This window comes from Pseudopipra pipra, chromosome 20, assembly GCF_036250125.1.
Source record: "Pseudopipra pipra isolate bDixPip1 chromosome 20, bDixPip1.hap1, whole genome shotgun sequence".
NCBI lineage: Eukaryota > Metazoa > Chordata > Aves > Passeriformes > Pipridae > Pseudopipra > Pseudopipra pipra.
This window is the reverse complement of record NC_087568.1, coordinates 3,871,329-3,898,560: the sequence shown is the minus strand read 5'-3', so window position 1 is coordinate 3,898,560 and position 27,232 is coordinate 3,871,329. Positions and strand designations below refer to the sequence as shown.

At 51.4% G+C, this 27,232-nt stretch overlaps 1 protein-coding gene across 1 annotated transcript; it reads left to right on the top strand.

The window, feature by feature from the left end:
- The first annotated feature begins 1,539 nt into the window (after nt 1-1,539).
- Nucleotides 1,540-27,193, top strand: ADAMTSL2 (ADAMTS like 2). The gene is given in 20 exon segments (XM_064676764.1): nt 1,540-1,882; nt 3,364-3,475; nt 4,505-4,647; nt 5,229-5,304; nt 5,711-5,813; nt 7,342-7,487; nt 7,590-7,713; nt 8,674-8,754; nt 9,946-10,121; nt 11,056-11,398; nt 12,095-12,414; nt 12,416-12,477; nt 15,991-16,094; nt 17,954-18,080; nt 20,019-20,232; nt 21,920-22,075; nt 23,432-23,602; nt 23,722-23,898; nt 24,983-25,127; nt 26,368-27,193. Coding segments are annotated over 19 exon segments (2,898 nt in total). The 5' UTR covers nt 1,540-1,882; nt 3,364; the 3' UTR covers nt 26,487-27,193.
- The last annotated feature ends 39 nt before the right edge of the window (nt 27,194-27,232 follow it).

Below are 27,232 nucleotides of genomic sequence, written 5' to 3'. Positions count from 1 at the left end.
CCCACCTCCTGCCAAACCCCAGGACTGGGGGGATGTCGGGGCTCGCATGGACCAAGGCTGCTCTGGAGTTTTCAATGTGAAATAATTCGATGCTTTTAAAACCTCTCGTGTTCAGACTTTTCCCTCTTGGTTGTTCCAAAACGGAAAGGGTTTTCTCCTACATGTCTCGGGCTGGGATATTTTGAAATGCAGAAGTTGGGTGAACTCAAGTGCTAAATTTTCCCAGTGTCCTGGTCACAGCCAACCGATGGAAAATTGCAAGTTGCAAATCAACCTGGCTGGGTAAATTAGAACAGGCTGGCAGACATTTAGCCAAACAGAAAAGGAGACTTCATTTCCCATGTAAATTTTTTGGGACGGATTCTCTGTCACACAGACATCCCTGGGAGGACTGAGTCCAAATTAACAACACCGTGGACCTGCAGTGATTCCCTGCAGAGTGTTGGGAGCTGTGTGGGGATCTGTGCCCCGTGGTGGGGTTGCACTCACCCTGAAGCACTGCAGATGGACACTCCTGGCCTGTGGCAAATGGTGACAGGGCTGAACGTGGCCACCAAGGTCCAAGAGCAGCCAGTGCCATAACCTCCAGTGATGGCCTTGGGTGCACTGGGAGCACTGGTTTAGCCCTGTGCAGGGCAAGTCTAGAGGGGAAGGAGGAAAGGCTTGAGCTGAAGAATCTCTGGTGGGGTGAAGGGATTGTTCAGGTGGGCTGCTCAGAGCTGATGGGATGTCACCAGTGCCTGTGCAGGGGGGACTTGCTGAGGAATGCATGGGAATGTGTGTTGCCACGTAGGTGAGGTGTCTCACCACGTTTTACACGTACTGACTGCAGAGAACAGATCAGATATATCGTATATAGGTTATATATGCTGTGTAACTGTGGCCTTCTTTACCCACAGGCTTTTCTCTCTCTCACACACACACAGATCAGATACAACCCGTGCACGGCTGTCACTGAGCCAGGGGGTCTGTCCTCATCCAAAACGGCTCTTCACGTGCCCCCAGCCAATTTTCTGACCCCATTTTCTGCGCGGCAGAAAACTGTTTCAAGCAGCACGACTGACACCGGGCCTCAGCAAACAACCCTCAAAATCCCAGAACCTCGAAGATTTGGGTTAATTTTCAGCAGAAAGTGAAATTAAAAGCCTGGCAGTCCGTATCCAACCACCCCTCCCCTCTGCCCTTCCAGAGGCAGGATGCGACCTCGCGCTGCCCACCAGGGTACCGGCAACCGGCAGTGTTTCGGCCGGCGATGCGGGGCTGGGTGTAGGGGTGGGGGCAGCAGGTAGCGTTCCCTCACCCGAGGAGGGGAGAGCAACATCCTCCCGGGAGATGGCCGGGAAGCGGGGGGAGCAGAGCATCCTCGCGGGGGTCCACGAGGAGGGGGAGTGTAGCATCCTCCCGGTGGGTGCCCCGCGAAGTGGGGGAGCCCAGCATCCTCCCGGGAGGTGCCCGGGGGGGGGACCAGCGCTGCGTGGACCGGAGGGAACGCATGCGTGCGCTGCGGGCTCCCCCCGCCTGTGCCCCCCCGGTCTCGCCGCAGGAAACCGGCTGGCGGCCGCGGGCCGGCGCCGGGGGAGGCGAGGGGTTAACCGGGGTGGGGGCATCCCGGGCCGAGAGGTGTGAATTCCGCCCGCTCTCCCCCCTATCCCCCCCCACTCTCCCCCCCCCGTCGCCGCTATAAGAGCGGCCGGCGCGGGCTGGGGGGAGCCACTGCGGCGGCTCCTCCTCGCTGGAAGCCCCGGCGCTTTTGGCTGCCCTTTGAAGTCGGGAGAGGGAGAAGGAGGGAGAGAGCGTCTGGGGCCGCCGCTGCTCCGCTCCGCGCCGCCGCCGCTCCCGCCCGGCCCCGGAGCATCGTCCCGCCCGGCCCCGCCGCCGCCAGGTACGGCCCGTCCCGTCCTGTCCCGTCCCATCCCGGCTCCTCCGGACCCTTCCCCGCTGCCCGCCCCGCAGAAGTCGAGCCCCGCATCCCGGCTCTGCATCATCGCCCCCGCATCGCCCTCCTGCCGCCGGCGCTCTCCCGGTGCGGGCTCCGCGATGCTGCTCGGCCACATCCCTCCCCGCTTTCCTTAATTTTTCCTCTATTTAACCACGCAGCCCCGACCGCCTGTAGGATAAACTCCGAGCGCGCTCTGGTATTGGCTTCGAGTCAGGAGTGTCTGGGAGCCTTAATGAGAACCAAGTGTAAGGCAAGTCTCAGCCACCTGTCCCCGAGATCCCCGGCCAAGCGCTCTGGGCTCCCATTAATCAATGGATCTGCCTCTTGGAAAGTCTCTTTTGCATGCTGGACCTCTCCTCTAGGGCGCTCGCAGAGCGGATTTGGGGACCTGGAAGCCCTCCGGTAATTTTTCTAAGCCAGATACCAAAGCAGTGCTGGTATTGCCGGCAATTCTGCATTTCCAAAACCGCTACAGAAACCTTTGCAAGGAGGAAAAGAAAAAAAAAAAAGAAGCGGTAGGAAAGAAGCTCTTTATGTTGCAGGTCTGCAGTCCTGCCCCCTCTCCTTAGGAGCAGCACCTCTCCCACCCCCCTGCTTCCCAAAGATACTGTCTAGCTGCTTTTCAAGGGAAATTAGCTCAGGGGAGGATATTTTTTCTTTCCTTTTCTTACAGACGTGAGCTGCTTTGATTGCCTGGAAGCACGATTTCCTGAAACCTGCTCCTTTCTGGCTCTTGCAGCGAGGTTCACAATAAAACGTATTGTGGTTTTGAGCTGGGTTTTATTTAAGAAAATGCCATTCTGGGTTACTCTCTTTCATGAGGCAGATGGAGAAAGAGATGAAAGGCTGACACTTGGGATACTTCATTTCTGCTCTTTAATTGTGGGGCGTTTCTTTTCTATAAGAACAGGCTCCTTCCCTGGGAATCGATGGGAATTGGAGTGGAACAAATGAAAAAAAGGAGAAATAATGGCTGTTAATTGCACTTTTTTGTTTATGAAGCCTTTCATCTCATTCTTCCAGGACCAGTTCTGTAAATGAGGATATTTAAATGCACTGCTTTTATGGATCCAGGGACACTTCTAGTTACTTGCTGTGCAACACTTGCTCTGGTGTAAGTCGTGCTCTCTTTCAAGACAGTCTTGGAGTGGTGTCAGGTGCAGCCACTGGAAACCCGTGCAAAGTTGTGGTTTGACAGAGAACAACCGAGCAGGGAAGTGAACCTGTACTGTGTTAATGCTTCCACTAATTAAATATAATTTTAACGTCAAGCCCTTGCAGTCACTGGAGGCTGGTGTCACTTGGCTGACCGGGAATGCTGGAGAACACATGTGCTGTGTAACCCAGGCAGCAAAGCAGCCCCTGCTGCTGGTGGTGGGGCTGGGTGGGATTTTTGCTTAGTGCAGTGTCTGGTTGCTTTCTAGGATGAAGGTACCTAAGTGGAGGTGGAGCAGCATCTCCATCAGTGCCCGATCGCAGCTGAAAGGCACCCTGGCCCTTCTTCTTGTGGGCAACGTTTTCTTTGTGATAGCTCAGGTAAGAACATCACCTTCCAGGGGGTCCCCGGGCTTTAAAATGCTGCAGTGTCTGAAAGAGCAAACCCTGGGGCTTTTGCAGGACTGCTCTGTGCATGCATCAGGTCTCCAGAAAGCGTGGAGCTTTCTGACTTGGCTTAGCTCTTTAGTTTGGGCTTGTAAGTTGTACCTTTTAGGGGACAATAATAAGGTTGTACTTTCATGGCTAACAGTATTCACAGGTCATTTCAAGGACTCTGAAAGGCTGAGCCCTGCTCTAGGGCATCAATCCTCAGTCCCTGCAGTGGCTGGAGCTTTCATTTACTTTGCATGGAATAATTTTATGCCTTTTTCAGTAAGCACAGAAATTATAGCACTCCCCTAACCAGCAGGTGATTCTGGGGGGAAAATTAAGTCCCTCCCACTGCAATGAGCAATAGCTGGGATCCCCCAGCAGGCTCTATGCCCCTTGGTAAGGGGTGTGGATGCATCTCATTTGGCCTCTGCATGGCTGCACCAGGAGGTGGGACGTGGGGGTGTCAGGGACCCTCCTGATGTGCCAAACCTGTGCTTACAAAGAGAGCACACAGGCTCCTCCAGCCTGCTGGCACATGGTGGCACCCACTAGCATGCTCTCCTGCTGCAGAGGGGTTTTGCAAGGGTTTGCTGAAGCTTTCAGTGAAGCTTTTGGCTGCAACTGGCTTTTCAGCTCCCTGAATTCTCTGTGGAACAAGAGTCAGAGAGCACCAAAAATCTTGGAGCGTTTGGGGTTATTTGGGAGCTTGGTTTTGCCAACTGAGAGAAACAATGAGCATTTCCTTTCCTGAGGAATCCCAAATATTGCCTTTTCATTCCAATTTGTAATGAAAACACAATTGGAAAAATGCAAGACTTCTTGCAGGATGGAAACCTCAGAGCTGACCTCAGCTGGAGAAGGCAATGCTCTGATCTCACAGGGCAGGCTGGGAGGGGGATGCCCTCAGTCCCCTCACCCAGGCTCCGGGGTGTGGACACTGACTGCTGCTTCTCTTGCCCCACCTGCTCCAAGCAGGACCTGACACAGACCTCCAACAGCCTGGAGGAGGGGGCAGACGTCACGGCGTACTGGTGGGGCGAGTGGACCAAGTGGACGGCGTGTACCAGGACCTGTGGGGGAGGTGTCAAATCCCAGGAGAGGCACTGCCTGCGGCAGAGGTACGGCACTCACTTGGTGAGGGGGGGGGGAGGAGACTCCAGCTTGCTGGAGGTAAACTTGATCCAAAATGTTGTTGCTCAGTGAATAAGGATTGATAGAAAAGTGTCTGAACCCTGTTTGGGCAGAAGGTGCGTCCCTGAGGGTGCTGTGCTCTGGGCGTCCCTGCCAGGGCCACCAGCCAAGCTACTCCTGTGCTGGCCCTGCAGTGTCTCCAGCAGGGATTAGTGCAGCAGGGCAGCAGACACACTGTGGGCATAGCAGTGAGGACCCCCGTGGTGCAGGGTTGGTTGGGGACCTGCTGATCCCAGGTGCTCTGTGCCTGGCTCTGCTCTCTCCAGGCTGTGTGGTCGCCAAAAAGCACTTTGTATACTTTGTCCCCAGCCCTCATCCCCATGATACCTGCTGGAATAGTTGATGCTGCAGGTAACAAAGCCAGAGAGACCTTTGCTACCCACTCCAGGGAGATTATGTTAGAGCTCTCTGCTACATGGAGACTGACCTTACAGAGACAAGGGACAAATATATGTAAAAAAGGGAAAATTATTTTTGATCCTTGTCTAACCATCATCTCCTTATTCAGAAGAAAATCGGTGAGTGGGCTGGCTAATAAAACTTGCACTGGGACATCCAAAAGATACCAGCTCTGCAAAGTACAAGTAAGGATATCTTTTGTCTTGTTGGGAACAATCAGTGTGGGAAGTCATGTGTGGCATTTCTGGGTCCCTCGGAGAGGCAACACTATTTGCCCTGTAGCTGTCACCCTGCTGCCCCTCCAAGCAACTGGGAGTCCCCTTCTTTAATGCCCATCACTATTATGTCAGGACTTTGGGCCTTTTACCTTTGCTGGGGGCCATAAAACCCCAGCATGAGTGATAATTGCACCATTTCCCAGGGGGCTCCCCCTGGCTGTTCCTGCAGTGGGGGGAGGAGAAGGAGGAGGAGGAGGAGGATATAGCCCTGGATGGGGAAGGTGGTGGAAACACTCCTTGCAGCTGGTCGTGATGTGCCAGAAACTTTTCCTGCACTTTGTTTCCATCAGGATGTTAATGTATCCTATTCTAGGAGTGCCCTGCGAACGGAAGGAGCTTCCGAGAGGAGCAGTGCTCATCATTTAACTCCCATGTGTATAATGGCAGAACATATCAATGGAAACCTTTATATCCTGGTAACAAGACATTCTTTGTGTGTTTCATAATGCTCAGCCAAATATTTTGATAGTTATGATGCTACAGCCTGCAGGAAGGCTCCTCCTCTGCTGTTTCAAAATGATTTTTCAGAGGCACAATCAGCTGTCCCAACTTCAAAGGCATGTTTGGCAGCTGCGGGGTAGCTTAAAAATTGAATAATAACATGAATTTGAGGCTGTAGCCGGTGTTGCTCTCAGCTCATGGGGACCAGAGGGGCTGGAGGAGGATGTGAGAGCATGGGGTGATGGGCTGTGCTGGCAGGGAGGGTCAGGCTCACCCGGACAAGTGACACAGAACTGCAGGAACAACCTGGGAGTCAGAGACTGAGATTTGATTTAAATTTTAGACACCAAACTCCCATCAGAACCAAGTGTTACAACACAAATCATGGCCAAGTTTTAGAGCTACTGGGTACTCAAGACCCTTCTCCTGTCGAGGAGGCTACTGAGTGCTGGTTCTTCAGATTCACAGTGCCATTGGGTGCCTAAAAATAGAGATGGGATCTGTTGCAACTTTATTTTAGTGGTCTCTGTCCATGCATAAGAACAATTACTCTCCATGAAATCACTTGTTGCCTCCTTCACTGTGTAACAAGCCCTTCCCTCTCCAGCCCTGGCAGGGTCAGTAGGGTAGAACTTGGCCCATGAGCTGCAGCTCCTTGGTGGCTTTGTCCCTTTGCTGTGGCAAGGTGACAGTTTCTCTAAACATGTTTGCTCCTCAGGCTGATCCACCAGGGATGTTGCAGTGAATTGCTTTGTGTTTTAGCAGGTGCTCACGTGGCTCCTGGGGGATTTGCACAGTAATGTTTTGACACTGGTGCTGCCTTGCTGGGGCACACAGGCCAGTGGGTACACGACTGCTCAGGATTTGGGGGAGATAAACACTTGGCATCATGTTTTCTGATGCAAATATGAGTTTGTAATTTGTTTCCTGTGGATGTTGCAAAATGTGGGACTGCTGTGCTGGTGAATGCTGCCAGACAGTTTTGTCTGCAGAAAGCAAAGGGCGAATTAAGTCCAACATGGGGTGAACGTTTATGGAAAAGTTATATTGTATAAAATGTTTTAAGTTGCTATGGGATTGAATATAGGCTTACTTATGTCTTTCTAACAACACATCTGTTTATTTAACTCCTGTATGGAGTGCTGCTATGTGAACATGCATGTTTTTGTGCAAGTCTCTGCACAGAGCAGTGTTGCTGCTTCGGTGCCTGCCCTGGACTGATGCTGGTGATGCCACTGGCATCCCTTGGGCATCTCTTCCTGGCAGCAGAGAGGTCTGCCAGGCTGTGCAAAGCCTTACAGCAGAGGGCTGTTACACTGTCAGAAGTGCCATCTCCTGTCTAGCCTGAAACACAAGAGGTGGCAACTTCTGAACTGTTGGCTGCTCTGCAGTTGTTCTGTTGCTGCTGTTGTTTAGCTTGGCAGAGGTTCCTTGACTTCTGTAGGATGAAAGTTATTGTGTTTCTGCTGGTTTTGAATATCTCTTTATATCCTTTCCCCTTAGATGACTATGTTCACATTTCTAGCAAGCCCTGTGACCTTCATTGCACCACTGTGGATGGCCAGAGACAGTTAATGGTTCAGGCTCGGGATGGAACCTCCTGCAAATACACTGATTTCCGAGGGGTTTGCGTGTCTGGAAAATGTGAGGTTGTTAAACATTATAGCAAAAATACTGTTAGTAGCATTCAGAAAATTGTGATGGTGCAACGTTTGCCTGACCCTTCAATGCTCTGTTTGTGCATTTTTTAGCCCATTGGCTGTGATGGCATTCTCTTTTCCACCCACACCTTGGATAAATGTGGAGTTTGCCAAGGAGATGGGAGCAGCTGCACCCACGTAACCGGCAGTTACCGGAAAGGAAATTCTCATCTTGGTGAGGCCTTGGGGACCGTGGGCTTTATTTGTGTCAGAGGGCTGGTTTTAAAATGTACTTATTTCTTTGGTAAATGGCTTTCAACCCTTACCAACTGCCCAGCTTCAGGTTTTTTTTTTTCCCCCCACGTGTTCTGTGTGTGTTAATGCCACTTGTAAATTTGGGCAGAGAAAGCCTTGTTTAAAAAAAAAAACAAACAACCAAACAGGAATTTTGCGTGAGGGTTGTCAGAAACCAGAGGTGTCTCTGGTTTTGATTGGTGCAAGAAGGTTATGCAAGAGAGTGGTGTCTATTTTAGCCAAAACCAGGACACTCATGACCCAGTAAGACTAGAAATAAATTATTTGTAATAACAGGAAGCTATGATATTTTGAAACACCAGGATTTCAAAAATCAGCAGAACCTACTTGTCCTAAATATAGCAGTCTAACTCAGGAATTGTGATTAATGCTCTCTGAGGATCAGTTTGAGATGGAGCAAGCTGCAGGAACCTCAGTGGCTGTAGGAGGACTTGTCCCATCCCATCTCTTGCCTAGAGCTAAGCAAAGGGGAATCAGAGGAGAAACCAGCTGTAATTTCTTGCAGGTGTTTTAGGAAGACTGGCTGACAATGGGATCAATACTGAACCATGAGACAGCTTCTCTAGCTGATAATACATTTGAAGATAGCTTTTTCTTACACCAGTTTTGATAAACATGATATCTGTGCATGTAAGGATTGCATCCTTTCCCCCCTTTGGATGCGTTTTCCCCCTGTAAACCAGGATGAATTTCCTATTACTGACAAGATCATATTTTCAGCTTAACAGTTACCAACATTAGGGGCTTTTTAAAATCCATAACTCCTTAAAAATAATTTTGGGCCCAGGCCAGAGTGTTTACTATGTTGCAGGGACTGTGGAGTGTTTCATTCAGATGATGTGTTACAAAGATCCTTTCATTAATCCGTAGTTTCCCGTAGGCTACTCTCTGGTAACGCACATTCCCGCCGGAGCGAGGGATATCCAGATAGTGGAACGGAAAAAGTCTGCAGATGTTCTGGGTGTGTATAACCTCTTGGTGCTTCCCTAGGATGCATGCCTATGCTGGATAATGCTTTTTCCAATTTCGAAGCTGGAAGCAGTTTTGTCATCCTAGAATATCCTGAGTTGGAAGGGACCCACAAGGATCATCGAGTCCATTTATTGCAGACATGAGCTAAATCTGTAGTCAATGCAAATCCAACCGTGTTGTCTAAGCCAGTGTGTTGCTCTTCTCTGCAGTCTCTGAGCACCTGGGCCGTGTTTATCAACACTTCGATTGCTTTAATGCAGGAACTGTTGGTCAATATTATTGTGATTTCAGTGTGGTGTGACAAACACTCTGGTGCTGGATCACAGATGGCCAAGTGATTTCACCTCTCTTGTGATTCCCTCAACGTTCTCCCACATGGGGAATGTGCAATGGCCCCATGAAAACAGCTCCAAGAGGATGTTATCTACATGTTGCCTCACTGAACTGTTGGTGGCCACACCATCCATCTCATGGTGGAGGTGGCAAAGCTGCTTGGGAGCAGTGTGGAAAAAAATATGGACTTGCCCAAGAGAAGCACATTTGCTGCTGTCATGCTCTGCTGCCTCAAAGGCTCGTGCCATGTGCAGGAAGGTGGATGCCACACCCTTGGAAGTGTTCAAGGCCAGGTTGGATGTGACTCCGAGCAACCTGGTCTAGTGGAAGGTGTCCCTGCCCATGGCAGGGGATTGGAACAAGATGAGCTTTAAGGTCCCTTCCAACCCAAACTATTCTAGGATGATTCTATGAATGAAAAAGGCTTGATTTAGTTAACAGTTCCTGGGCTAGCTCTGGGTGACCTATTTGGGCCACTGCTGGCTCAGGTGGCATCAGCTCAGGGCTCCCAAGGAGACAGCTCCTGCCCTTGGCCATCTGACAGGCTCTGTCTGCAGGGCTGGGATTGTTAAATGTTCACCCTGTGCTGGTGCCAAAAGGGTGAGAGTAGCCATGGGCAAGTGAAAGCCACATACCCAGGAGCTTGCAATGTACACATGGCCCAGAACTCTGGGCACATACTCATGTGATTTGTGTTGGAGATAAGTGACCAATGCATTGCAGTGCAGGAGAATTGCTTGTTTTGAGACTGTGACACTCTAATTTTATCCCCTGAATGAACAAGGGGTGGTATCACACACCTCTGCTCTTGCATGTGATGGCCCTGACTTTTCTCTCTCGTTTGAAGCTGTGGCTGATGAAGCTGGGTACTATTTCTTCAATGGGAACTATAAAGTTGACAGTCCAAAGAACTTCAACATTGCAGGCACAGTGTTCAAGTACCGCCGGCCCATGGACGTGTATGAGACCGGCATCGAGTACATTGTTGCCCAAGGACCAACAAATCAAGGGCTGAACATAATGGTGAGCTTTGATTTTTGTTTTTTTTTTTTTTTTCAGGTTCTCAAGGCTGGGGGTGATGGGGAAGAGAAAACCTGCATTGGATCAAAGAATGGGTGGCCATGGAAACAGAGTCCTGCCACATGGGCAGCTTGAGGAGGGGAGTGGGAGCAGTGACCAATTACTTACACAAACCTACTTAATCTGTATTGGTGCTCTCGGGTGCAGGCAGGGCTGTGAATAATGAATGTGGGCTTGGTAACTCCTCTCTGCAGGGAGAAGATGCCTCAGGCACTGCAGGGGGATTTTTCTTCTGCTCCTTGGCACTTGTATCCAAGTTACCTGGCAGGAAAAGTGAAAATAAGAAATTGGGCCAGAGAGCTTAGACAAGTGCATAAAACTTAAATCCCAATTCTTTCCTGAAAGCAAACCATCTAAAACCAGGCATTTGGAGAAAAGTCCCTTAATTTTCTCCTGGGCAGCCAGCCAGAGCCCAACTCCTGAGATCTTCCATGTAGCCCCAGGCTCCTCTGGAAGGGGAAGCGATGGTTGCCTGGGTGCTTATAAAACATTAGACCAGTAAGAGGTTGTAGTGCCTCAGCTGGGAGTCCCCAGCCCCACTGTGGGTATAGTAGCTGGAGGGTGTGTGTGCTCTTCATGAAGCCACCCAAAAAAAAGGCTTTGCCTTTTTGGTCAGTAAGTTCTGAAGTGACTTTCCCAAGTCTCTCGTCACTCGGTGTGATCTGTGGCTCACAGTCCCTGAGCTGGGACTAATCCCCATGCCAAATAACCCTTGGAAAATTGTGGTGGGCTCCAGTTGGAAGAAGCTGGCAATGTGAAGGAAAGCAGATTGGAAATAGCAAAGTAGATGCTCACCAGCTGTCAAGTCCAAGATGAATCACAGGCTCTGTGTGCCATACATTCACTGCAACTGCTAATAACTTAATTTGTTTGCTAGGTCTGGAATCAAAATGGCAAGAACCCGTCCATCACGTTTGAATACACTCTCCTGAGGAAGCCACACTCAAAAAATCTGCAGCCCATCTACTACACCTTCTCCGAGTCAGACAGTGAAGAGAGCAGGGAGTTCGATGGGGATGTGCCATTGGGTTTTATCCAGCACAATGCAACCTACTTTGGGAAAATCTCCACGGAAAGGATAGACTTGGAGAACCAGGTGTTTGGAAGGCAGGACACGGAGGAAGATTTAAACTTGAGCAAAGGTCAGGAAACCAATGAGGTCTATGAAAGAGCAGAAACAATTGACTGTGAGCCAAAACTGAAGGGCAAACAACCCCAAGGTAAGGAGGAGACTTGGGCCTCACTGTTCTGCTTCTCAGAGCTCTTGTTGAGAAACGCTCTGTTTCTACCTCTGGTGATCCTGTTGGTTTGTGTTTCGGAAACCTCGGAAAGTTCTTTAAAACATCTCTGCTCATAAATCCTCTTTGCCCTTCAGGTTCTGGTTTCTGGTGGGGGTTGGAGGGTGGACAGTGGGTAAAATCTCTCCGCTGATGCCCTGCTGTGCTTTGCCTCATGCTGAGGACAGGAGGGAGCCCTGGGTACTCAAAACTCCCCGTCACAACATTTTATGTCAACACCCACCCCTCCCCAGCCCCCAGCAACTTCCTTCCCACTTGAGTCCCTTTGGCATCCCACCCCCAAACTGCCTTGAGTGCTTTCCCAGCATGGCTGCATGTGCTCTGGGGCCAGGAGGGCACCTTCCTTTCCGACCTCTGCTACTGCTTGGGGCAGTGCTGGCGGGTGCTGAGCTCTCCTCTGACCACACCACAGAGGGAATAAGACCCACAAAGCTGCACACCCTCCCCAGAGGGGTACAATCCCACGAGATTCCCCCTCCCCAAGAACCCAACTCCTGCCTCTCTTCCCCTGGGTGGCTGCTCAGGCGTGTCCCCGCTGCTCCGGGCTGCTTTCCCCTCCCAGGCTCAGTGCATTTTGTGGTTGTCACTGTTGTTTCCCCCCTGTTGGCTCCAATCTAGATTCAAACGTAACCAGGTCTACTTACCAGACAGACCATGACGACAGAGACTTCGACCCCAGGTTCGCCTCCAGGGAGTTCCTCTTGGAGAATGCCATCACGGACAAGCTGCTGGACAAGGCCTCGGACTCCAAGGAGCTGGTGCTCAACATGACCATGAACAGCATCTTTGCCCAGGGAGACCCCATCAACTCCGTGGGGTCACACATTGACAGCCTCTACGTTGACTACGAGGACACTGATGGGGTTGTGACCTACTCCATCAACAGCACTTACCTGGAACTGAGCAATGGCAAAGCCACCAACACGTCGGCAGAGACTACCCTTTTCAAACACCACGGTCACTGTGAGCAGCCCTCAAGGGAACAGAACCCACAAAGCAAGGTAGGACACGAGTCTTTAATTAAAGTAGTTCCTGCTTAGTGTTGTTTTCAACTCATAATAGCCCTTTGCTGAATGCAGACCCCATTGCATGTTTTCTCTCTGCTTTGGAAGCAGAAGGTAAGTGGGGGTAGGATGATGTACATGTAAGTTTTCTGTTGGGAGTTAATTTGGAAGGAAGGGCCAGAGGTTTGGGAGTAGAAAGTCAAGAGAGTGTTTAAGCAAGAGGAAAGCTAATTGTCCTCCTTAGTGGGCATGTTGGTAAGTCCATGTTGACGTTTGTCAGCTTAGGCCTTGCTCTCTCCTGTCACAGCTTGTTGTCAGAGCCATGGCCCCTTTTGCCTTCTCTTGACATCCTGCTCCGATTCCCCAGCCCCTTCCTCCGAGTTCTGATGCAGCAGAAGTTGGTCCTGGCCCCTTCTTACCCACCCTGTTGACTGCCACCTATGATCCTCCTCCCGTGTGATGGCAGGAATGTCCTTCCAGCACCTCCCAGGCACGGCCCTGCCTGGGAGGTGTTGGAGAGGCAGAACAGGACACCAGGAGCTCCACTGCAGGTCCTGCAGGAGCAACCTGGGTTTGTTGCCTCAACAGCTGCAGAAGCAGCACAGGAGTCACTGCTTGGACAGGAATATCACAAGCTCTGCAGTAGCAGCTCATTGATTGATATTGGGACCTTCAGGATTCCTTTAATGGCTGTTTTGAGTGGAAATGTTACAAAATGCCCGTACTGACAGCAGGATGTGGCTCTGGGTTTGGTGTGCCATGGGCAGGGGGCTGGAGCACGAGGCATGGGAAGAGCTTTGGGGGCTGGAGTTGTCCCATCAGGAGGAAGGGAGCTGGAGGGACAGCCAGAAACTGTGTTGGAGGGAATGGGGATTGGAGACAAGGGAAAACCTCTTTGTCCTGGTGTGGGGCAGGGTCAGGGATCCCCATCCTTGGAGAAGGGCAAGGCCCTGTGGGACCAGTCTGTTATTGGGGTCAGCCTAGTTCTGGGCAGGAAGTTGGACTTGAGACCTCCCAAATCCATCCCAGGCTCAGTTTGGGATGGATAGTGCCTTTTTGCTCATTTTCATTCCCTGTCAATGAACAAGCAAAGGAAGATCAGCTCTTTGCAGCCAGTCTGTCCATGTGGGACAGTGTTGGTTGGAGGTGGGGGAGTTTATTGCTTTCTGTACTCTTGTAGGTCTTAGTGTGGATGGATTTACCCAGTTACAGGAGCACCGTGCAGGAGCTCTCCCAGAGAGGTGTTCCCTTTCTAGGAACAAGCCCCACTGGGGTGGGGATGGGTGGGTGGCTCTTGGACCATGGTAGGGATGCAATGCTGCTTCTCCTCTCCTGGAGCAGTTTAAAAATGTTCTAGGATGTGTGGGACAGATCCAGGCACCCTTCATCCTTCGTCCCATGCTGTGGTGTGCAGCCAGGGCTTATCCTGCAAGAGAACCCACCCTTTTGTTTAGAAAAAACCCCTGAAATTAAACAGAGAAATGTGAGCCCAGGGACTCTGGATGTTGATCTGTGGTGTTTGTGTGTATTTGTCAGGATTATTCCTCTACTATGGGGACTGTTTGGGGAAAAGGGGAAGCCCAGACCTCAGCTAGGGATGAGGGACTGGTGCTAGTTTTTGGTGCTGTTGTTGCTTGAAAAGCAGATGAAAAGCACAGGCAGGGAAGAAAATACTTGATTTCATTATAAAGCTCATAATAAAGAGAAAAAATAAAATAAAAATCTCCCCAGTTTTATGGGACAATGAGCTGCTGTTTGCATTTAAAAGAGAACAAAAGGACAGTTTTGTCTTTGCTGGAAATGGTCAGAGCTGAACTCTGCCCTGTGCCCAAATGTCTGATTCCTCTGGAAAGAACTTGTCCCTGCGACCTCTTTATCCATAGAAGCTCTTTTTTGGGACCACATATGTTAAAGGGACACTGTTGAAAGATTTTTCTGTCCTCAGATGTAGGATAAAACTTATTTTGAAGAATTTCTCCTTTTCAAGGGAGAGGAGTCTGGGTCACAGGATAACTTGGTGGTTACACTGGTGCCTTAGAGCAGGGTGTAGAGTGAAGGATCCAGGTAATACCCCATTTTCCAGGCAAATTAAAGCACAAAAAGCAGGTGTTGGCTATGTTTTAGTGGATCTCACTGACAAGTGTCATTTGTAAGCCCTCTCCTGGCTGGGTGGCAGCTGGTGGCACGTGGCAGGGACCAGGGGCTGGTGTGGGTCCCCAGGCAGAGCTGCTGTGGCAGATAAAATCCTATTTATAGTGAGTCGAGGTTGCTATTTTTCCACCAAAAAAAAAAAGTCACATTCATTTCAGTTCCATTTCAAACGCAGGAAGTGACCCTTTGCCAAACTGACAGAGGCAAAATCAACAGGGAAAATGAGATTGTTGTTGTTTTTAATCCTTCTGGAGGCTCAGTGCTGGCGGTGGAAGGAGGGTGGGTCCGAAAGGAAACGGCTGGATTCTCAACAGTGTCCTTTTAAAGGTTGATTTGATAGGCTGGACCTGAACTTCTTCTTACAAACAACTAAATAAGGCAATTTCAGAGCTTCTGCTGCCTAGAAATCATACAAGCTGCATATCTCGCCAGGCCAGAGACAACTGGATATCAGGATACAACCTTGTATGCTATTCCAGTGTAGCTGTTTCAAGGGTTTGAACAAAGGTATGAGAACAGAATCGAAGCCTTTTGTTGTAAAGGTGCAGTATCCCTGATGTGTTACGCCCTCACAGCCTGGGGGATGCACTGAACGGGGAAAAGCTGCTATTCTTGGTTTGACAAATGCATTTTTGTACACCAGGCTGACTCTGTTACTCCTTTCCCCCATGGCATTCTGTGTTTGAGCACAGTGTGGATCTGAGAGATGCAAATTACCTACCTAAAACAAACCAAAATGAGCCAAAGCAAAGAAAGAGTGGCGAAAGCAGCGGGCAGGCAAGTGGGCTTTGAGAAACTGGGCTCATAAACTCCTGTGCCATGTGACTTTGGGAAGGAGTGAGCTGTGGAGATTGGAGCAGCCAAAATCTCTGCTGCATTGAGCAGCACGAGTTGGTTTGCCCAGCCCTGGAGACACAGGGGAGGAGATACTGCACCTTTAGTCACTGTATGCCGAGGGCCAGGTGTATTTGAGCAGAAAATGCAAACTTTTTTGTTAAATTCTGAACTGTTTCTACTTGTGGGTATTTTTATCCCATTCTCTCTATTTCTAGACAGTGGAAGCTCTGCCTCTAACCGGGCTGGGGATTCTACTTGGGGCTCAGGACAGGTATGTTGTGAAACAAACAAACAAAATAAAATTGATTCAAACAAACAAACCTCCCAAAAAATCAGAAAAACCAAACCCAAACAAAGCCAAACAAAGCACATCCCCTCCCAAACCCAAACCCAACCAAACTGCAGCCAGATGTGTGTGTCTGTCGTGGCCTGTCACCGCTCGCCTTGTAAATGCCTTTTTTGTTTGTTTTGTTTTTTGTTTCTTTTTTTTTGTTTTGTTTTGTTTTGTTTGCTTATCGCTAGAAACAGATTGAAGTTGTTAAGAAAGGGCCAAGGTGTGAGTGCTGCTGACATGTACAGGTGGAAGCTTTCCTCCCATGAACCCTGCAGCTCTACATGTACCACAGGTAGTTATATGAAGCAGCCAAATTCTGCACAACCGCTGAAATCACCTGGTGTGTGAGTCACTTTTATGTCTGTTAGGGATGGGAAGGATCTGGTGATGTGTAGGGGATCCTGTGATCTCTGGAGCTGGTTTAGCACGACCCCAGATCTGCTCTGCCCGGGTGTAAAGGCGGGGAGAGGAGCTGGGGGCTGAACATGCAAAGCCCACTGACCCCTCAGGTGTGTTGAGGACCAAGATTTGGTGCCCAGCGTGTCCATCCTCCTGCAAAACACCCTCCCTTTGGGGAGCTCTGAACTTTGCCTTTGCTTCCCTTGGCTTTGTGTCCCTGCTGGGGCTCAGCAGGATCCCCAAACCTGTGCCGAGTCTCCTTTTTCTTTCCCCTTCCTCCCCTTTTTTAACAGCTTCGAGGGGTTTGAAAAGCTCAGCTACTTCCCCGCAGAGTGAAATTTTGAAGATTGTTCAGCTCTGGCAGGAAACACAATGGCATTTGGCTTTTTGATTGTGTTTTGTTTCTCCCACTCCTTCTACCCTGGAGCCTGATCTCGGCTGCGAGGGTGTAAATCTGGAACAGCGACATGGATGCCAGGGATATCAAAACTGAGCCTCTCTTCTTTATGCATAAATGTCCTCTTTTTGCATAAATTCCTCCTTTTTGCCCCCTGAAAAGCTTCAAGGCACCTGATCTCTCTCCTCCTCCACCCCTTGGTTAGGGGGTCCTGGCCCCTGCCCATCCCTTGTGATGAAGCAGGCATGTGGGTTGTGCACTCGCCTGCACTGTCCCTGAAATAATCCAGATCCTGTGGTGCTTCTGGAATTACAAAGAAGGAAAGAAGGGGGAGAGAGGAGTTTACAATCTAAGGGACTTCTCTTAAAAGAGCAAATGCAAGAACTTTATATTTTCAGCATTTTTTCTTGTCCAACAGACTCACACTCACAGCAGGAACTTTGCAAGCCGTCCCTCTCCCCAAGATCTTGTCATTCACATGTTCTGGGACATTTTTGACTTCTTTGAGCCCCTCTGAACAAATTTCTCCCTTCACTGGGCCAGCCTGCTCTGCCCTGTTTCGCAGCAAGCCGAGAGAGGTTTTACTTAAATTTCTCCCTTCTCATTGCCTTTTCTTAATGACATATCGCAGAGAAGCAAGGCCATGTCAAGAGCTGTAGATCTTTTTTTGGTTTCATGTAAACCATATGTTCCTGAGAGCTGCAATTCTTGTTACCTGTAGCCAGAGCAGCCTCCTGGTCCCCAGCCAGGTCCCAGAATGGACTTCACAACATTTACTCTGGCACGGGAGGCTGCGGGGGAAAAGGTCTCGGTCTGACGACACTGGCTGCCGCTGCTTTCAGAGGGGGAGCAGGAGGGGCAGGTGCTTCCTTGCCAAGCCTCCAGGAGCCCTGCCTTGGCCTGGAGTGCTGGATGCACCTGGGGAGCACCTGGGTGCAAACAGGGTGTAATGCACAGAGAGAGAGGGTGGATGGAGTGGGTTGGGGACCGTTTTCTGTCGCCTCCACCCACGAGGCAGGGTGGGAGCTTCCAAGCAGACTTGGTGCCCTGAGTATTTCCTATAAAAATGTGTTAGTCATATATTGATTTTGGTGGCAAGCCCTGGCAGGGGTGGCCATGCCTGCTTTGGAGCTGGCCAAACCCAACCACGCCGCTCATATTGGCTGGGTGGCCACTGCAGTCCTCCCCTCCCGGCAGCATCCATCCCGTGGGACAGAAAGTCCAGCTTGCTGCTGGAGGAAGTTTGGAAAAACGCAGCTAAAAAAAGAAAAAGAGGGGAAAAAAAAAAAAAAAGAGTTTGGATGTCCAAAATCACCAAGCATCCTGTTGTGTGTGTGTATTCTCTTTGAAACTAGGAGTGATGTCCACATATGCGATGTGTGTTCGCTATGATGGGATCGAAGTGGATGACACGTACTGTGATGCCATGACCCGTCCCGAGCCCATCCATGAGTTCTGTGCTGGGAGAGAGTGCCAGCCAAGGTACCACCTCAACAGCCCAGAGGGCTTCCTCTGCTGTGGATATCTTTGGGGGAGGGGGGTCGGTGTGGATTTGTGGGGGGCAGCAGGGACACCCCGTAACAACCCCATCCCTCCTCCCCCAGTTCCATCTGCCCAAGCTGTGCTGGGTATGCAGCAAGACTTTCTTCCTGAGTGCTTTAGCTCAAGCTGCCAGGTTAAAACTTCCATAAATCCTGGCAGAGTTTGCACCTGGGGCTCTCATCAAGTCCAGCTTTGAGCAGTGCAGGGCCATCCCTGCCTTGGCTGGAGTGCAGAGAACACCTGAGTGAATTGGGTGGAAGGGCCAGGCTTTCAAACTGTGCCACAAATCCAGCCCTCTGGTTCCTCCAGCATCCTAAACATCACTGAGGTTTGCTTGCTGGTGCAGAGGGGAACCTGTGCTGGAAGTCCTTTTGAAGGTTGCCTTCTGACATGGCTCTCAAACACAGGGATTGTTGAGGTGTCCAGTGCAGGGGTGATTGTGAAGGAAGACAGGGGAGGAAAACACACGGAGTATAAGATCTCCTTGAACCTCTCATGTTAAGGCTGAGAGTCAGGGCAGGCTGCAATTGAGGCACGAAAAGTATGGGGAGGTGAATGGTGCTGCTGCTGGGAACACACCTGCCCTGTGGGCACCATGGGGACTGTAATCTCTATTTGCAATAACTCTGTAATTTTTTAGCACAAATATTAGGGCTCTTTTCATGCTTAGATTCTCCCACTGGTCTTTCATAAAGCAAGTCTTCCTTATGGCTGTGCTGTTCCAGCTCCACTGGAAGGGTTTGCACTGTAGAGGAGAAGAGCTGCTCTGTGATTTACCAGTGGTTGCAGTTTGGTGATGGGTAAACTGGGGAGCCCTGGGAATTCAAACAGGTCAGCCAGCACATTCCCTAGCACTTGGGCAGATGGGAGGCTGCTTGAGCTGGCAACACTTTTCCAACAGAAAATGTTAATTTTGACAGATCTGGATGGGGGAGACCTTGGTTTCATCTCCCTTCTGAATTTAAGTGACACCTCTAAATGTGTGACATCTCCCTGCGGCTGCTTGTTGTGCCTGGAGCCCCACATGGGGTGTGAGGCCTTGTGGCAGCCAGAGACAGGGCTCTCCTGCTTGGAGAGTGGCAGCAGTGGGAGGCATGCAGGCTGCACGGGGCAGTCCTGCATCCAGAGGAGCTGGAAATTCTGATCCATTTAGATTTTTATATTTTTATCTCATTATTTAATTCAAAATTGCTATTCTGTTGCTGTACTGTAAAAAACTTGACTTTTTATGTCTTTATCCTTGGTTTACAAGCTGCTCCTCTCTTGTCAGGACAGTGGTGGCAGGGGACAGTAAGGGACAGGCAGTGCTTGGAGCAGATCCCAGCTCTTCCAGCCTGTCACATGTGGTTAGCAGAGTTAGAGTGATGGTGGGATGTGAATGTCTGTCCCACCACGGCTCAGGCAGCTTTGTGTGACATTATTGCTGGGATTTGCAGGGTGATGGACGGCTGTGTCCTCTCTGCGCTTCAGCTGAGCAGGCAGAAAAGAGAGAGGTCAAACATGGGCAAAGAGCATGACGGAGAAATGTGCTGGCACAGCCGGGGTCGCAGTGGGGGAAGCTGCAGCCTGTGGTGACAAACACTCACTTGTCACTGAGGACACCGGGCCAGGCCCTGCTGTGCCACCCTTCCTCCTGACAAGCTGGTGTTTAGCTGCGGGCACGAGCTGGGGTCTGCTGGGTGAAACCACCATATGGCAATGCTTCCCATCCCCTAGGAAAACCTCTCACATCCCTTGGGAAAACCTCTTGTGTGCTGGCAGCCTGACTACAGCTCACTCCTGTTGCAGCCACCTCCCTCCAGCCGAGGGCAGGCAGGGCTTTCCCGTGGGATGCTCCCGTGCCTGGCGTGACGGCCCCTCTCTCTCTTCCCTCTGCAGGTGGGAGACGAGCAGCTGGAGCGAGTGCTCCCGCACCTGTGGGGAGGGATACCAGTTCCGCATCGTCCGCTGCTGGAAGATGATCTCGCCGGGGTTCGACAGCTCCGTGTACAGCGACCTCTGCGAGTCCGCCGACATCACCCGGCCGGACGAGCGCAAGGTCTGCAAGAACCCGGCCTGTGGGCCCCAGTGGGAGATGTCCGAGTGGTCTGAGGTGGGTCCCTGGCCTGGCAGTGCTGAGGGTCAGCAGCTGTGCCTGCGCTTCTCTGTTCCTTTCCCAGCGTAAAGTCACCCACAGCCGTCAGACACTTGGCCTGTGTGGACACTCACTGCTGTCACTGCACATGGACCAACGTGCAGCAGGGTTTTTTTCCCCTAAAATGAAGATCTGGCTCCCATATGGGATGGGGAGGTCACTGCCATCTGTCAGTTGTGGGCTGCTGAGACCCTGAGGTAGGGCAGGAGCCCACAGCTCACATCCTCCCACCATGACTTTCTTGGCAGCCTCTTCAACCCCAAGGTGCCAGGGAGGAGATTCCACCTCACACCTGAATTAAATTCCTGTAAACTTCCCTTCCTCACCTCCAATTTCTCTGCAGCACATGGAGAACAAAACCTTCTCCTAGCTGTGCCTTAAGCCGATCCCCAAAGCTGCTGAGATGGTTTGGGAAGGCACAGTGCTGCTCCTGTTCTACCTCACTGGTTTTCTTGGGAAAACTTGTGGAAAGGGTTTGTGCCCTGAATTCCTTTCCAGGCACCAACAGTGTTCCAGCACAACCCTTACAAACATAAACCCATGGAAACGACCAAACCAGTGCTGCTTCCTCAGGGTGCCTCTTCCCAAATCAAGCACAGACCTTATTTAAGCAAGAGCAGACTGAGCTCTGAGCCGAGCTGTCCGTGGGTGCCAACCTGCCCCATGGTTTACATCATGAGGAATATGACTCTTCCTCCTGGGAAGCTCCCAAAACGCATCTTAGTCATAATTTCAGTGTCTCTGTTCCTCTGCTAGCTGGTGTGCATAGTTTCTCTGGAGCTGATGGAGTGGCTGGTGCATTCCCTGGTGGTGCAGGATGTTTTGACTTTCCCAACCGGGTAGAGAGGAGCTCCCTGTGCACGTGCTGGCGCGTTTTGTCCGGCGTAGCAAACCAGAGTGGCTTTTTTTTACAGAAATCTGTATTCTCCTCCAGCATGTGTCAGGGACAGATTGCTTGAGACAGTCCTGGAGTAGATTGTTCTTAGCCAGCAGCAAAGCTAATCTCCTTTGGATCCCATCTGAGGTGGGGTGCCAAGTTGGCTGGGGAAATAGGCATTAAAAAAAAGCACATTTCAGGGCTCTGAGGATTAACATCTCGGCGCAGTGTGTCTGAGCGCTGTGCTGTTGACACTTTTCCCTGCTTTACGTTATGCACAGAGCAAATGTGTGTGTGAGAGACTGTAGTAACTCAAATCCAGTTCTAAATAATGTCACCGGGCTGTGCAGTGCCAAATTTATCTGCAGCATAAAAATCTCAGTTGTGCAGCTCGGGGGGAAAACATTCTCCAAAGAGGAGCTGGCTGTTCCCAGGAAGGAGGCGAGGGAGATCTCACTCTGTCTCTAAGTGACAGCTAAAACTGTTCAGCTCTGATCAGGCATTTTTGAAGCCTTGGGTTCCCACCCTCTGGCATCACCTGTCAGAGAGCACAGCACCCGGGCAGGATGCAGCCCTCCTGCACCTTGAGCTGACGGCTGAAGCTGTCGAGGGGGGTTCTGGGGAAGAGTCATTTGTGCATTTTCAGCGTGTGCCTTTAGAGTTTCATGTTGAAGTGTGGAAAAAAAACAAACGCGAAGCCAGCGGCTCCCAGCTCCCATCGTGTCGGGAGCCCCGGCTGATGCTGTCCCCCCCTGTCCTCTCCCGCAGTGCTCAGCCCGGTGCGGGGAGCGGAGCGTGGTGACACGGGACATCCGCTGCTCGGAGGAGGAGAAGCTGTGCGACGCCAGCGCCCGGCCCCTGGCCGAGAAGAACTGCACGGGGCCACCCTGTGACAGGCAGTGGACCGTCTCCGACTGGGGACCGGTGAGACCCCGGAGTGACCAGCCGAGTGGCCATCGCAGCCCATCACAGATTGCAGGCTGGCTTGTCTCTGGCACTGGGAGTTTTGGGGTTGGGCTTATCCTCCCTGGTAGCTCCCAGCTCCGACAGACCCACAGGCAACCTGTGCTCGGATCCAGCCTCCAAACAATTCCACCGCTTTGGCTTTCCCAGTCTTCGTGTCACCTCTGCCAGCACTGTCACCCTGGGTCACCCTGATGGCACTGGTGGTGATCCAGCACCCCAGTGGATCCCATAGATTCTCCTTAGGTCCTCCTTGAGGGTCCTGCCTTGCAGGGGATGCGGTACAGGAGGGGTTAAACCCTGAGAGACCTGGCTGAGGGCCTTAGTGGGTGTCAAAATCCCTTTGTCTGTCTGCTGCACAGCATTCCTTGGCAATGCTGATGCTCCATGCCCAAAAAATGAACCTTTTCCTTTTTTAAATCCCTTTTCCTTTTTTTTTTTTATTTTCTCTTTTCCCTTTTTCCCCTTTTCATTTTTTTCTTCTTTTCCCCTTTATTTTTCTTTCCCTCTTTTTTTCCTTTCCTCCTTTTTTTTCTCTTCTCCTTTTCTCTTTTTTTTTTTCTTCTTCCTCGCCCCTACCTTTTTTTCCCTTCCTGCACAATTCAGCTCCAGAGACCCCCTCCATCCCAAGCTATTTTTACCCAGGTTTTGATACATTCACATCAGCTAAAAATAAGTAGTTTCCATGGCAGCAGCAGCGCTATGAAACACCAGGAGCCTCTGCAAGAGCGGCCGGGAAAGCGCCGGGGAGCGCTGGCTGCTCCGGGCAGAGCCTGTCTGGCCCTGGGCAGTGGGGGCGGAATATTTGCAGCCACTTCCTCGGTCCCCTTTGCCTTGACCTCTTTGGGAGCCACCCCGGGGTTCCCTGCTTGTGGTGCTTCCCCTGCTGCCTGCCCTGAGAGATGCTGAGTGTTGCTCAACATGGTGGGGCCACGGCACTGGCACAGGTTGCCCAGAGAAGCTGTGGCTGCCCCATCCCTGGTTGGACAGGGCTTGGAGCAACCTGGGCTAGTGGAAAGCATCCCTGCCCATGGCAGGGGGATGGAATGAGTTGATCTTTAAGGTCCCTCCCAACCCAAACCATTCTAGGATTCTGCAATGATTAAATCTGTGTTGGCTGTGGTGGGGCTGCCTGGGAAGGATCTGTTGAGCTACCCTGGGACTATTTTAAGCTGAGCCCAAATAATCTCCCCATGGTTTGTGGAAGATGGGGTTGGGGAGGTGGGGGCCTCTCTGTCTGCATTGTGGGATGGGGCAGGGATGGAGCCCTGCTGCCTCCCCACCCCTGACCGCCCGCCGTGCCCACTGTGGTTTCAGTGCAGCGGTGGCTGCGGGCAGGGCAGGATGATCCGACACGTGTACTGCAAAACCAGCGACGGGCGCGTGGTGCCCGAGTCACAGTGCAACCTGGAGACCAAGCCACTGGCCATCCACCCCTGTGGGGACAAGAACTGCCCCTCGCACTGGCTGGCACAGGACTGGGAGCGGGTAAGTGAATCCCCTCTGCAGCAGGGGGTTGGTTTTGGGGGGCAGTGGAGGGGGGGTGCCCTCAGCAGGGTCGGACTGGGGTGTGCGGGTCTCATCGGGCCCCACTCATGCCCCTGCAGTGCAACACGACGTGTGGCCGGGGTGTGAAGAAGAGGATCGTGCTCTGCCTGGAGATTGTCAACGGCAAGATCAAGACCCGCAACCCCGCTGACTGTGACGTGGCCAAGAAGCCCGTGGAGGAGACGACGTGCTTCGAGCGGCCGTGCTTCAAGTGGTACACGACCCCCTGGTCGGAGGTGAGCGGGGAGGGAGCCCGGAGGATCCATGGGAGGGAGATGGGGAAGTGCTTTTCCTTCAAGATGTGCTCGCCCTGGGGGTGTGAAGCCCTGTCCCCTTGTACCAAAGGTCACACTGCCTGCAGAATGCCCCAGGGTGGTGGGTGAATCTCTGCAGGACATGGTCCCTGAAGGAGCACCCAGAGGGGCTTTTGCTGCACTGGCAGCCTGGAGCAGAGAGTCTGACCTGCCATGGTACAACTGGGACTGGCTATGCTCAGGGAGAACAGGATTGAGAGGAGGTGTTGGGGTCAGCTGTAGATTTATTTTTTTTATTTCTCCTCTTTTTTCCTGGTGCCGCTGTTGGGAGCATGGCTGGGGCTGTGCATGGAGCTCACGGGGTGGCTGCCCTAGGGATGCAGGGATTGAGGATGCACAGGTTGCCCCAGCATCCTGCATGGTCTGAAAGGCAGCTGAGGTTTGGTGGCCAAGGGGCTCAGCCCAGAGAGCGTGGGCTTCCTGCAAGCCCTCCCAAACTCAGCCTCCCTCTCCCGTGCTCCAGGTGCCTCGTTTTGTTTAGTCTTGCAAACCATCATCACAGCCTATAATTAGCCAAAGCAGCCCTGCTGTAATCCCAGCCTGAAGAGGCATCCAAAGGGCAGCAGGCAGCGAGTGCCGGGCCCAGCAGTGGCTCCACAAACCCACAGTGGGATGTGCAGAGGTACTGACTCTGCAGCCCCACTCCCGGGGTCCTGTGGGGGTCCCATGGCCTTGAGTTGGCTGCAGCCACCCTGGTCCTACAGAGCAGTGTATGGACTGGGCCAGCTCATTCGTGGCCCCATGCGAAGGGGCAGCAGGAGGAGGGAAGATGTCAGTGCCAGAGATGGGGCCACATCTATCTCTCCCTGGGCAGAAGTTCATGGTGTTGGCAGCAAAGATGGAGTAAGGGGCCAGTGTTGTGGTGCTGAGACAAGGCATTCAGCCAGGGGAAGATTTCTCCTCCTGCCTTAACACCTCCAGCAAGCACATTTTTTAAAGTAGATTCTGGCTCAGCACAATCCCCTGTGATGGCAGGGTCTTACCTTACCCTCTCTCTGTTCCCCAGTGCACAAAAACCTGTGGAATTGGTGTGAGGATGCGGGATGTGAAGTGCTACCAAGGGAAGGACATTGTCCGGGGCTGCGACCCGCTGGTGAAGCCGGTGGGCAAACAGACCTGTGACCTGCAGCCCTGCCCCACAGAGCCCCCAGGTGAGCCCCACTGCTGGCAGCACCCTGTGGCCTTGATTTTCCATGGATCCCCCCAAGCAGCACTGCCAGCATCTTAGCTTCCACTGCCCCCAGTTGGATAATCATCCCAGAGAGGATATACGGGGGCAACTCTCCCTCTGTGCCCAAGTAATGGGGTGCACAGGCTATTTCTGGAGGTAGCCCCATTAAATTAAGGAGAGAGTTCAGAAGAAGCATGTCCTTACCTAAAGATAAAATGGATCTTTGAGAGCTGATTCAGGTGCTGTTTCTATGTGATTCCAGCTTAAGCCTAAGTTTCATCTGTGCCATTATTTTAATGATTTTTGGTCTCCAAATGTCCTGTGGGATCTGTAACTATCTCGTTATCTGACTCGTCTGCTGGCTCAAAGTCCCTGTGATCTTTAGCAAACATGTGGTTCTAATCCTTTAATAGGATTTGGGAATAAGGATGATATGGGAGAAAAGCATGAAAATGGGAGACAGATTTGGGGCTGGCTCCTGGCTCAGGTCTGGCCTTGCTGGGTGCTCTCAGCTGCCCTCTCCCTTGGGATCAGGATGGGGCATGGAGCTTGTGAGGTGCCTTGTGGCCACCTTGTATTCAACTGTCTGCCTGGTGACCAACCTGTTTTCATGCATCCTATGGATTTTAAGAAAAAAAAATATAAATATATATGAAAGTGGAAATCCTGTGGGTTTGAAGCAAAATATTGCTCTGAAAGGAGCTGGGAGAGTATTGAAGCAGCCTCTGGCCTCTTTCCTGTCCCCAGCATCTCACTTGCCCTTAACTCTGGCTGTGGCACTGCTGGATTCCCTTTCTCAAATTGCCTCCTTGGGGCAGAAATTGTGAATATGTTGGAGTCACCCTGTGCCCTACCAGGGGAGGCCCTTGGCTTGGGGGCAGCTCAGTGCCAGGCTCCCTTGGTGGCTCCAGCAATCCCTGGGCAGCTCCGTTTCACAGGAAAGAGCTTGAGCTTCAGGGCTGGGACCAAATGAGACTCCCCAAGCCAGACCTGGTGTGATTGAATGGGTCAGCCTTCTTGCTCAGGTTGAGAAGCTCCATGGTGTTTTCTGGGGGATGCTGGAAGGTATCAGGGAGGTGGCAGTTGCAGCCAGGGATGATGTGTCACTCAGCCCGTGGTGTTCAGGGCAGCTCTGCAGGGGGGAAAATGAGCTCATGAGCTTGCAATGGCTTATTTTTCATTTCTTTTCCTCATCATGCCTTTTGTGCTCTCTCCCCCAGACGACAGCTGCCAGGACCAGGCAGGAACCAACTGTGCTTTGGCCATCAAAGTGAACCTGTGCAGCCACTGGTACTACAGCAAAGCCTGCTGCCGCTCCTGCCGCGCGCCCCACTCCTAGTGCCGGCAGCACCTCCCTTAGCGAGGGCTCCGTCTTCCATTTAGCCACACATCCCACAGACTGGTGATCAGGATGCGTTTGGGTTGTTTTTTATTTCCCCACTGATGCACAACTTCTCTCCTCGTCCCTCTCCCGGGGCAGTGCCGGCGCGACTCAGCGCAGAGCCCGTTGGGAGTCCCCGCTATCAGAGCTGTACATAAAGTCGTGTATATTTGATTCCCCCAAACTGCAGGTACATCCATGTGTTTTTTCACAAGGTCTGGTCCTTTGGTTTCTTCCCTCTGTGCAAGTTTGGGGTTGGTGAGGGGAAGGTGTGAACTCGGGGAAGTGCAAATTTCCCTCCGCCAAGGGGATTAGTGCCTCTCTCCTAATTTATCCCAAGACCTGCACACTCTTGTTAGCTGCATCTAATGTGGTGGGAAGCTGATTCTCATTTGCTAAATGAACTCAAGCCCTTCTTTGTAATATGTAGGTGTATACTTTTTCAGAGAATTTTATCTTATAATCAAATGTTAGTTCCATAGTCCTTACACCCCCCCCGATGCTGACATATTGTATATAATATGGAAACATAACTGCACTTTATATCACAAAAAAGACGTGCTCTTTTTTAATATATTTGTTTACAGACAGTGAACTTTATCCATATAATCATTAATTTGTACTCATATGTATATTTTAATAAAGTTGTCATATTTATGGTGGTATTTTGTTTTATTCTCCAGTTTGTAGTGGGGTACTGGGAA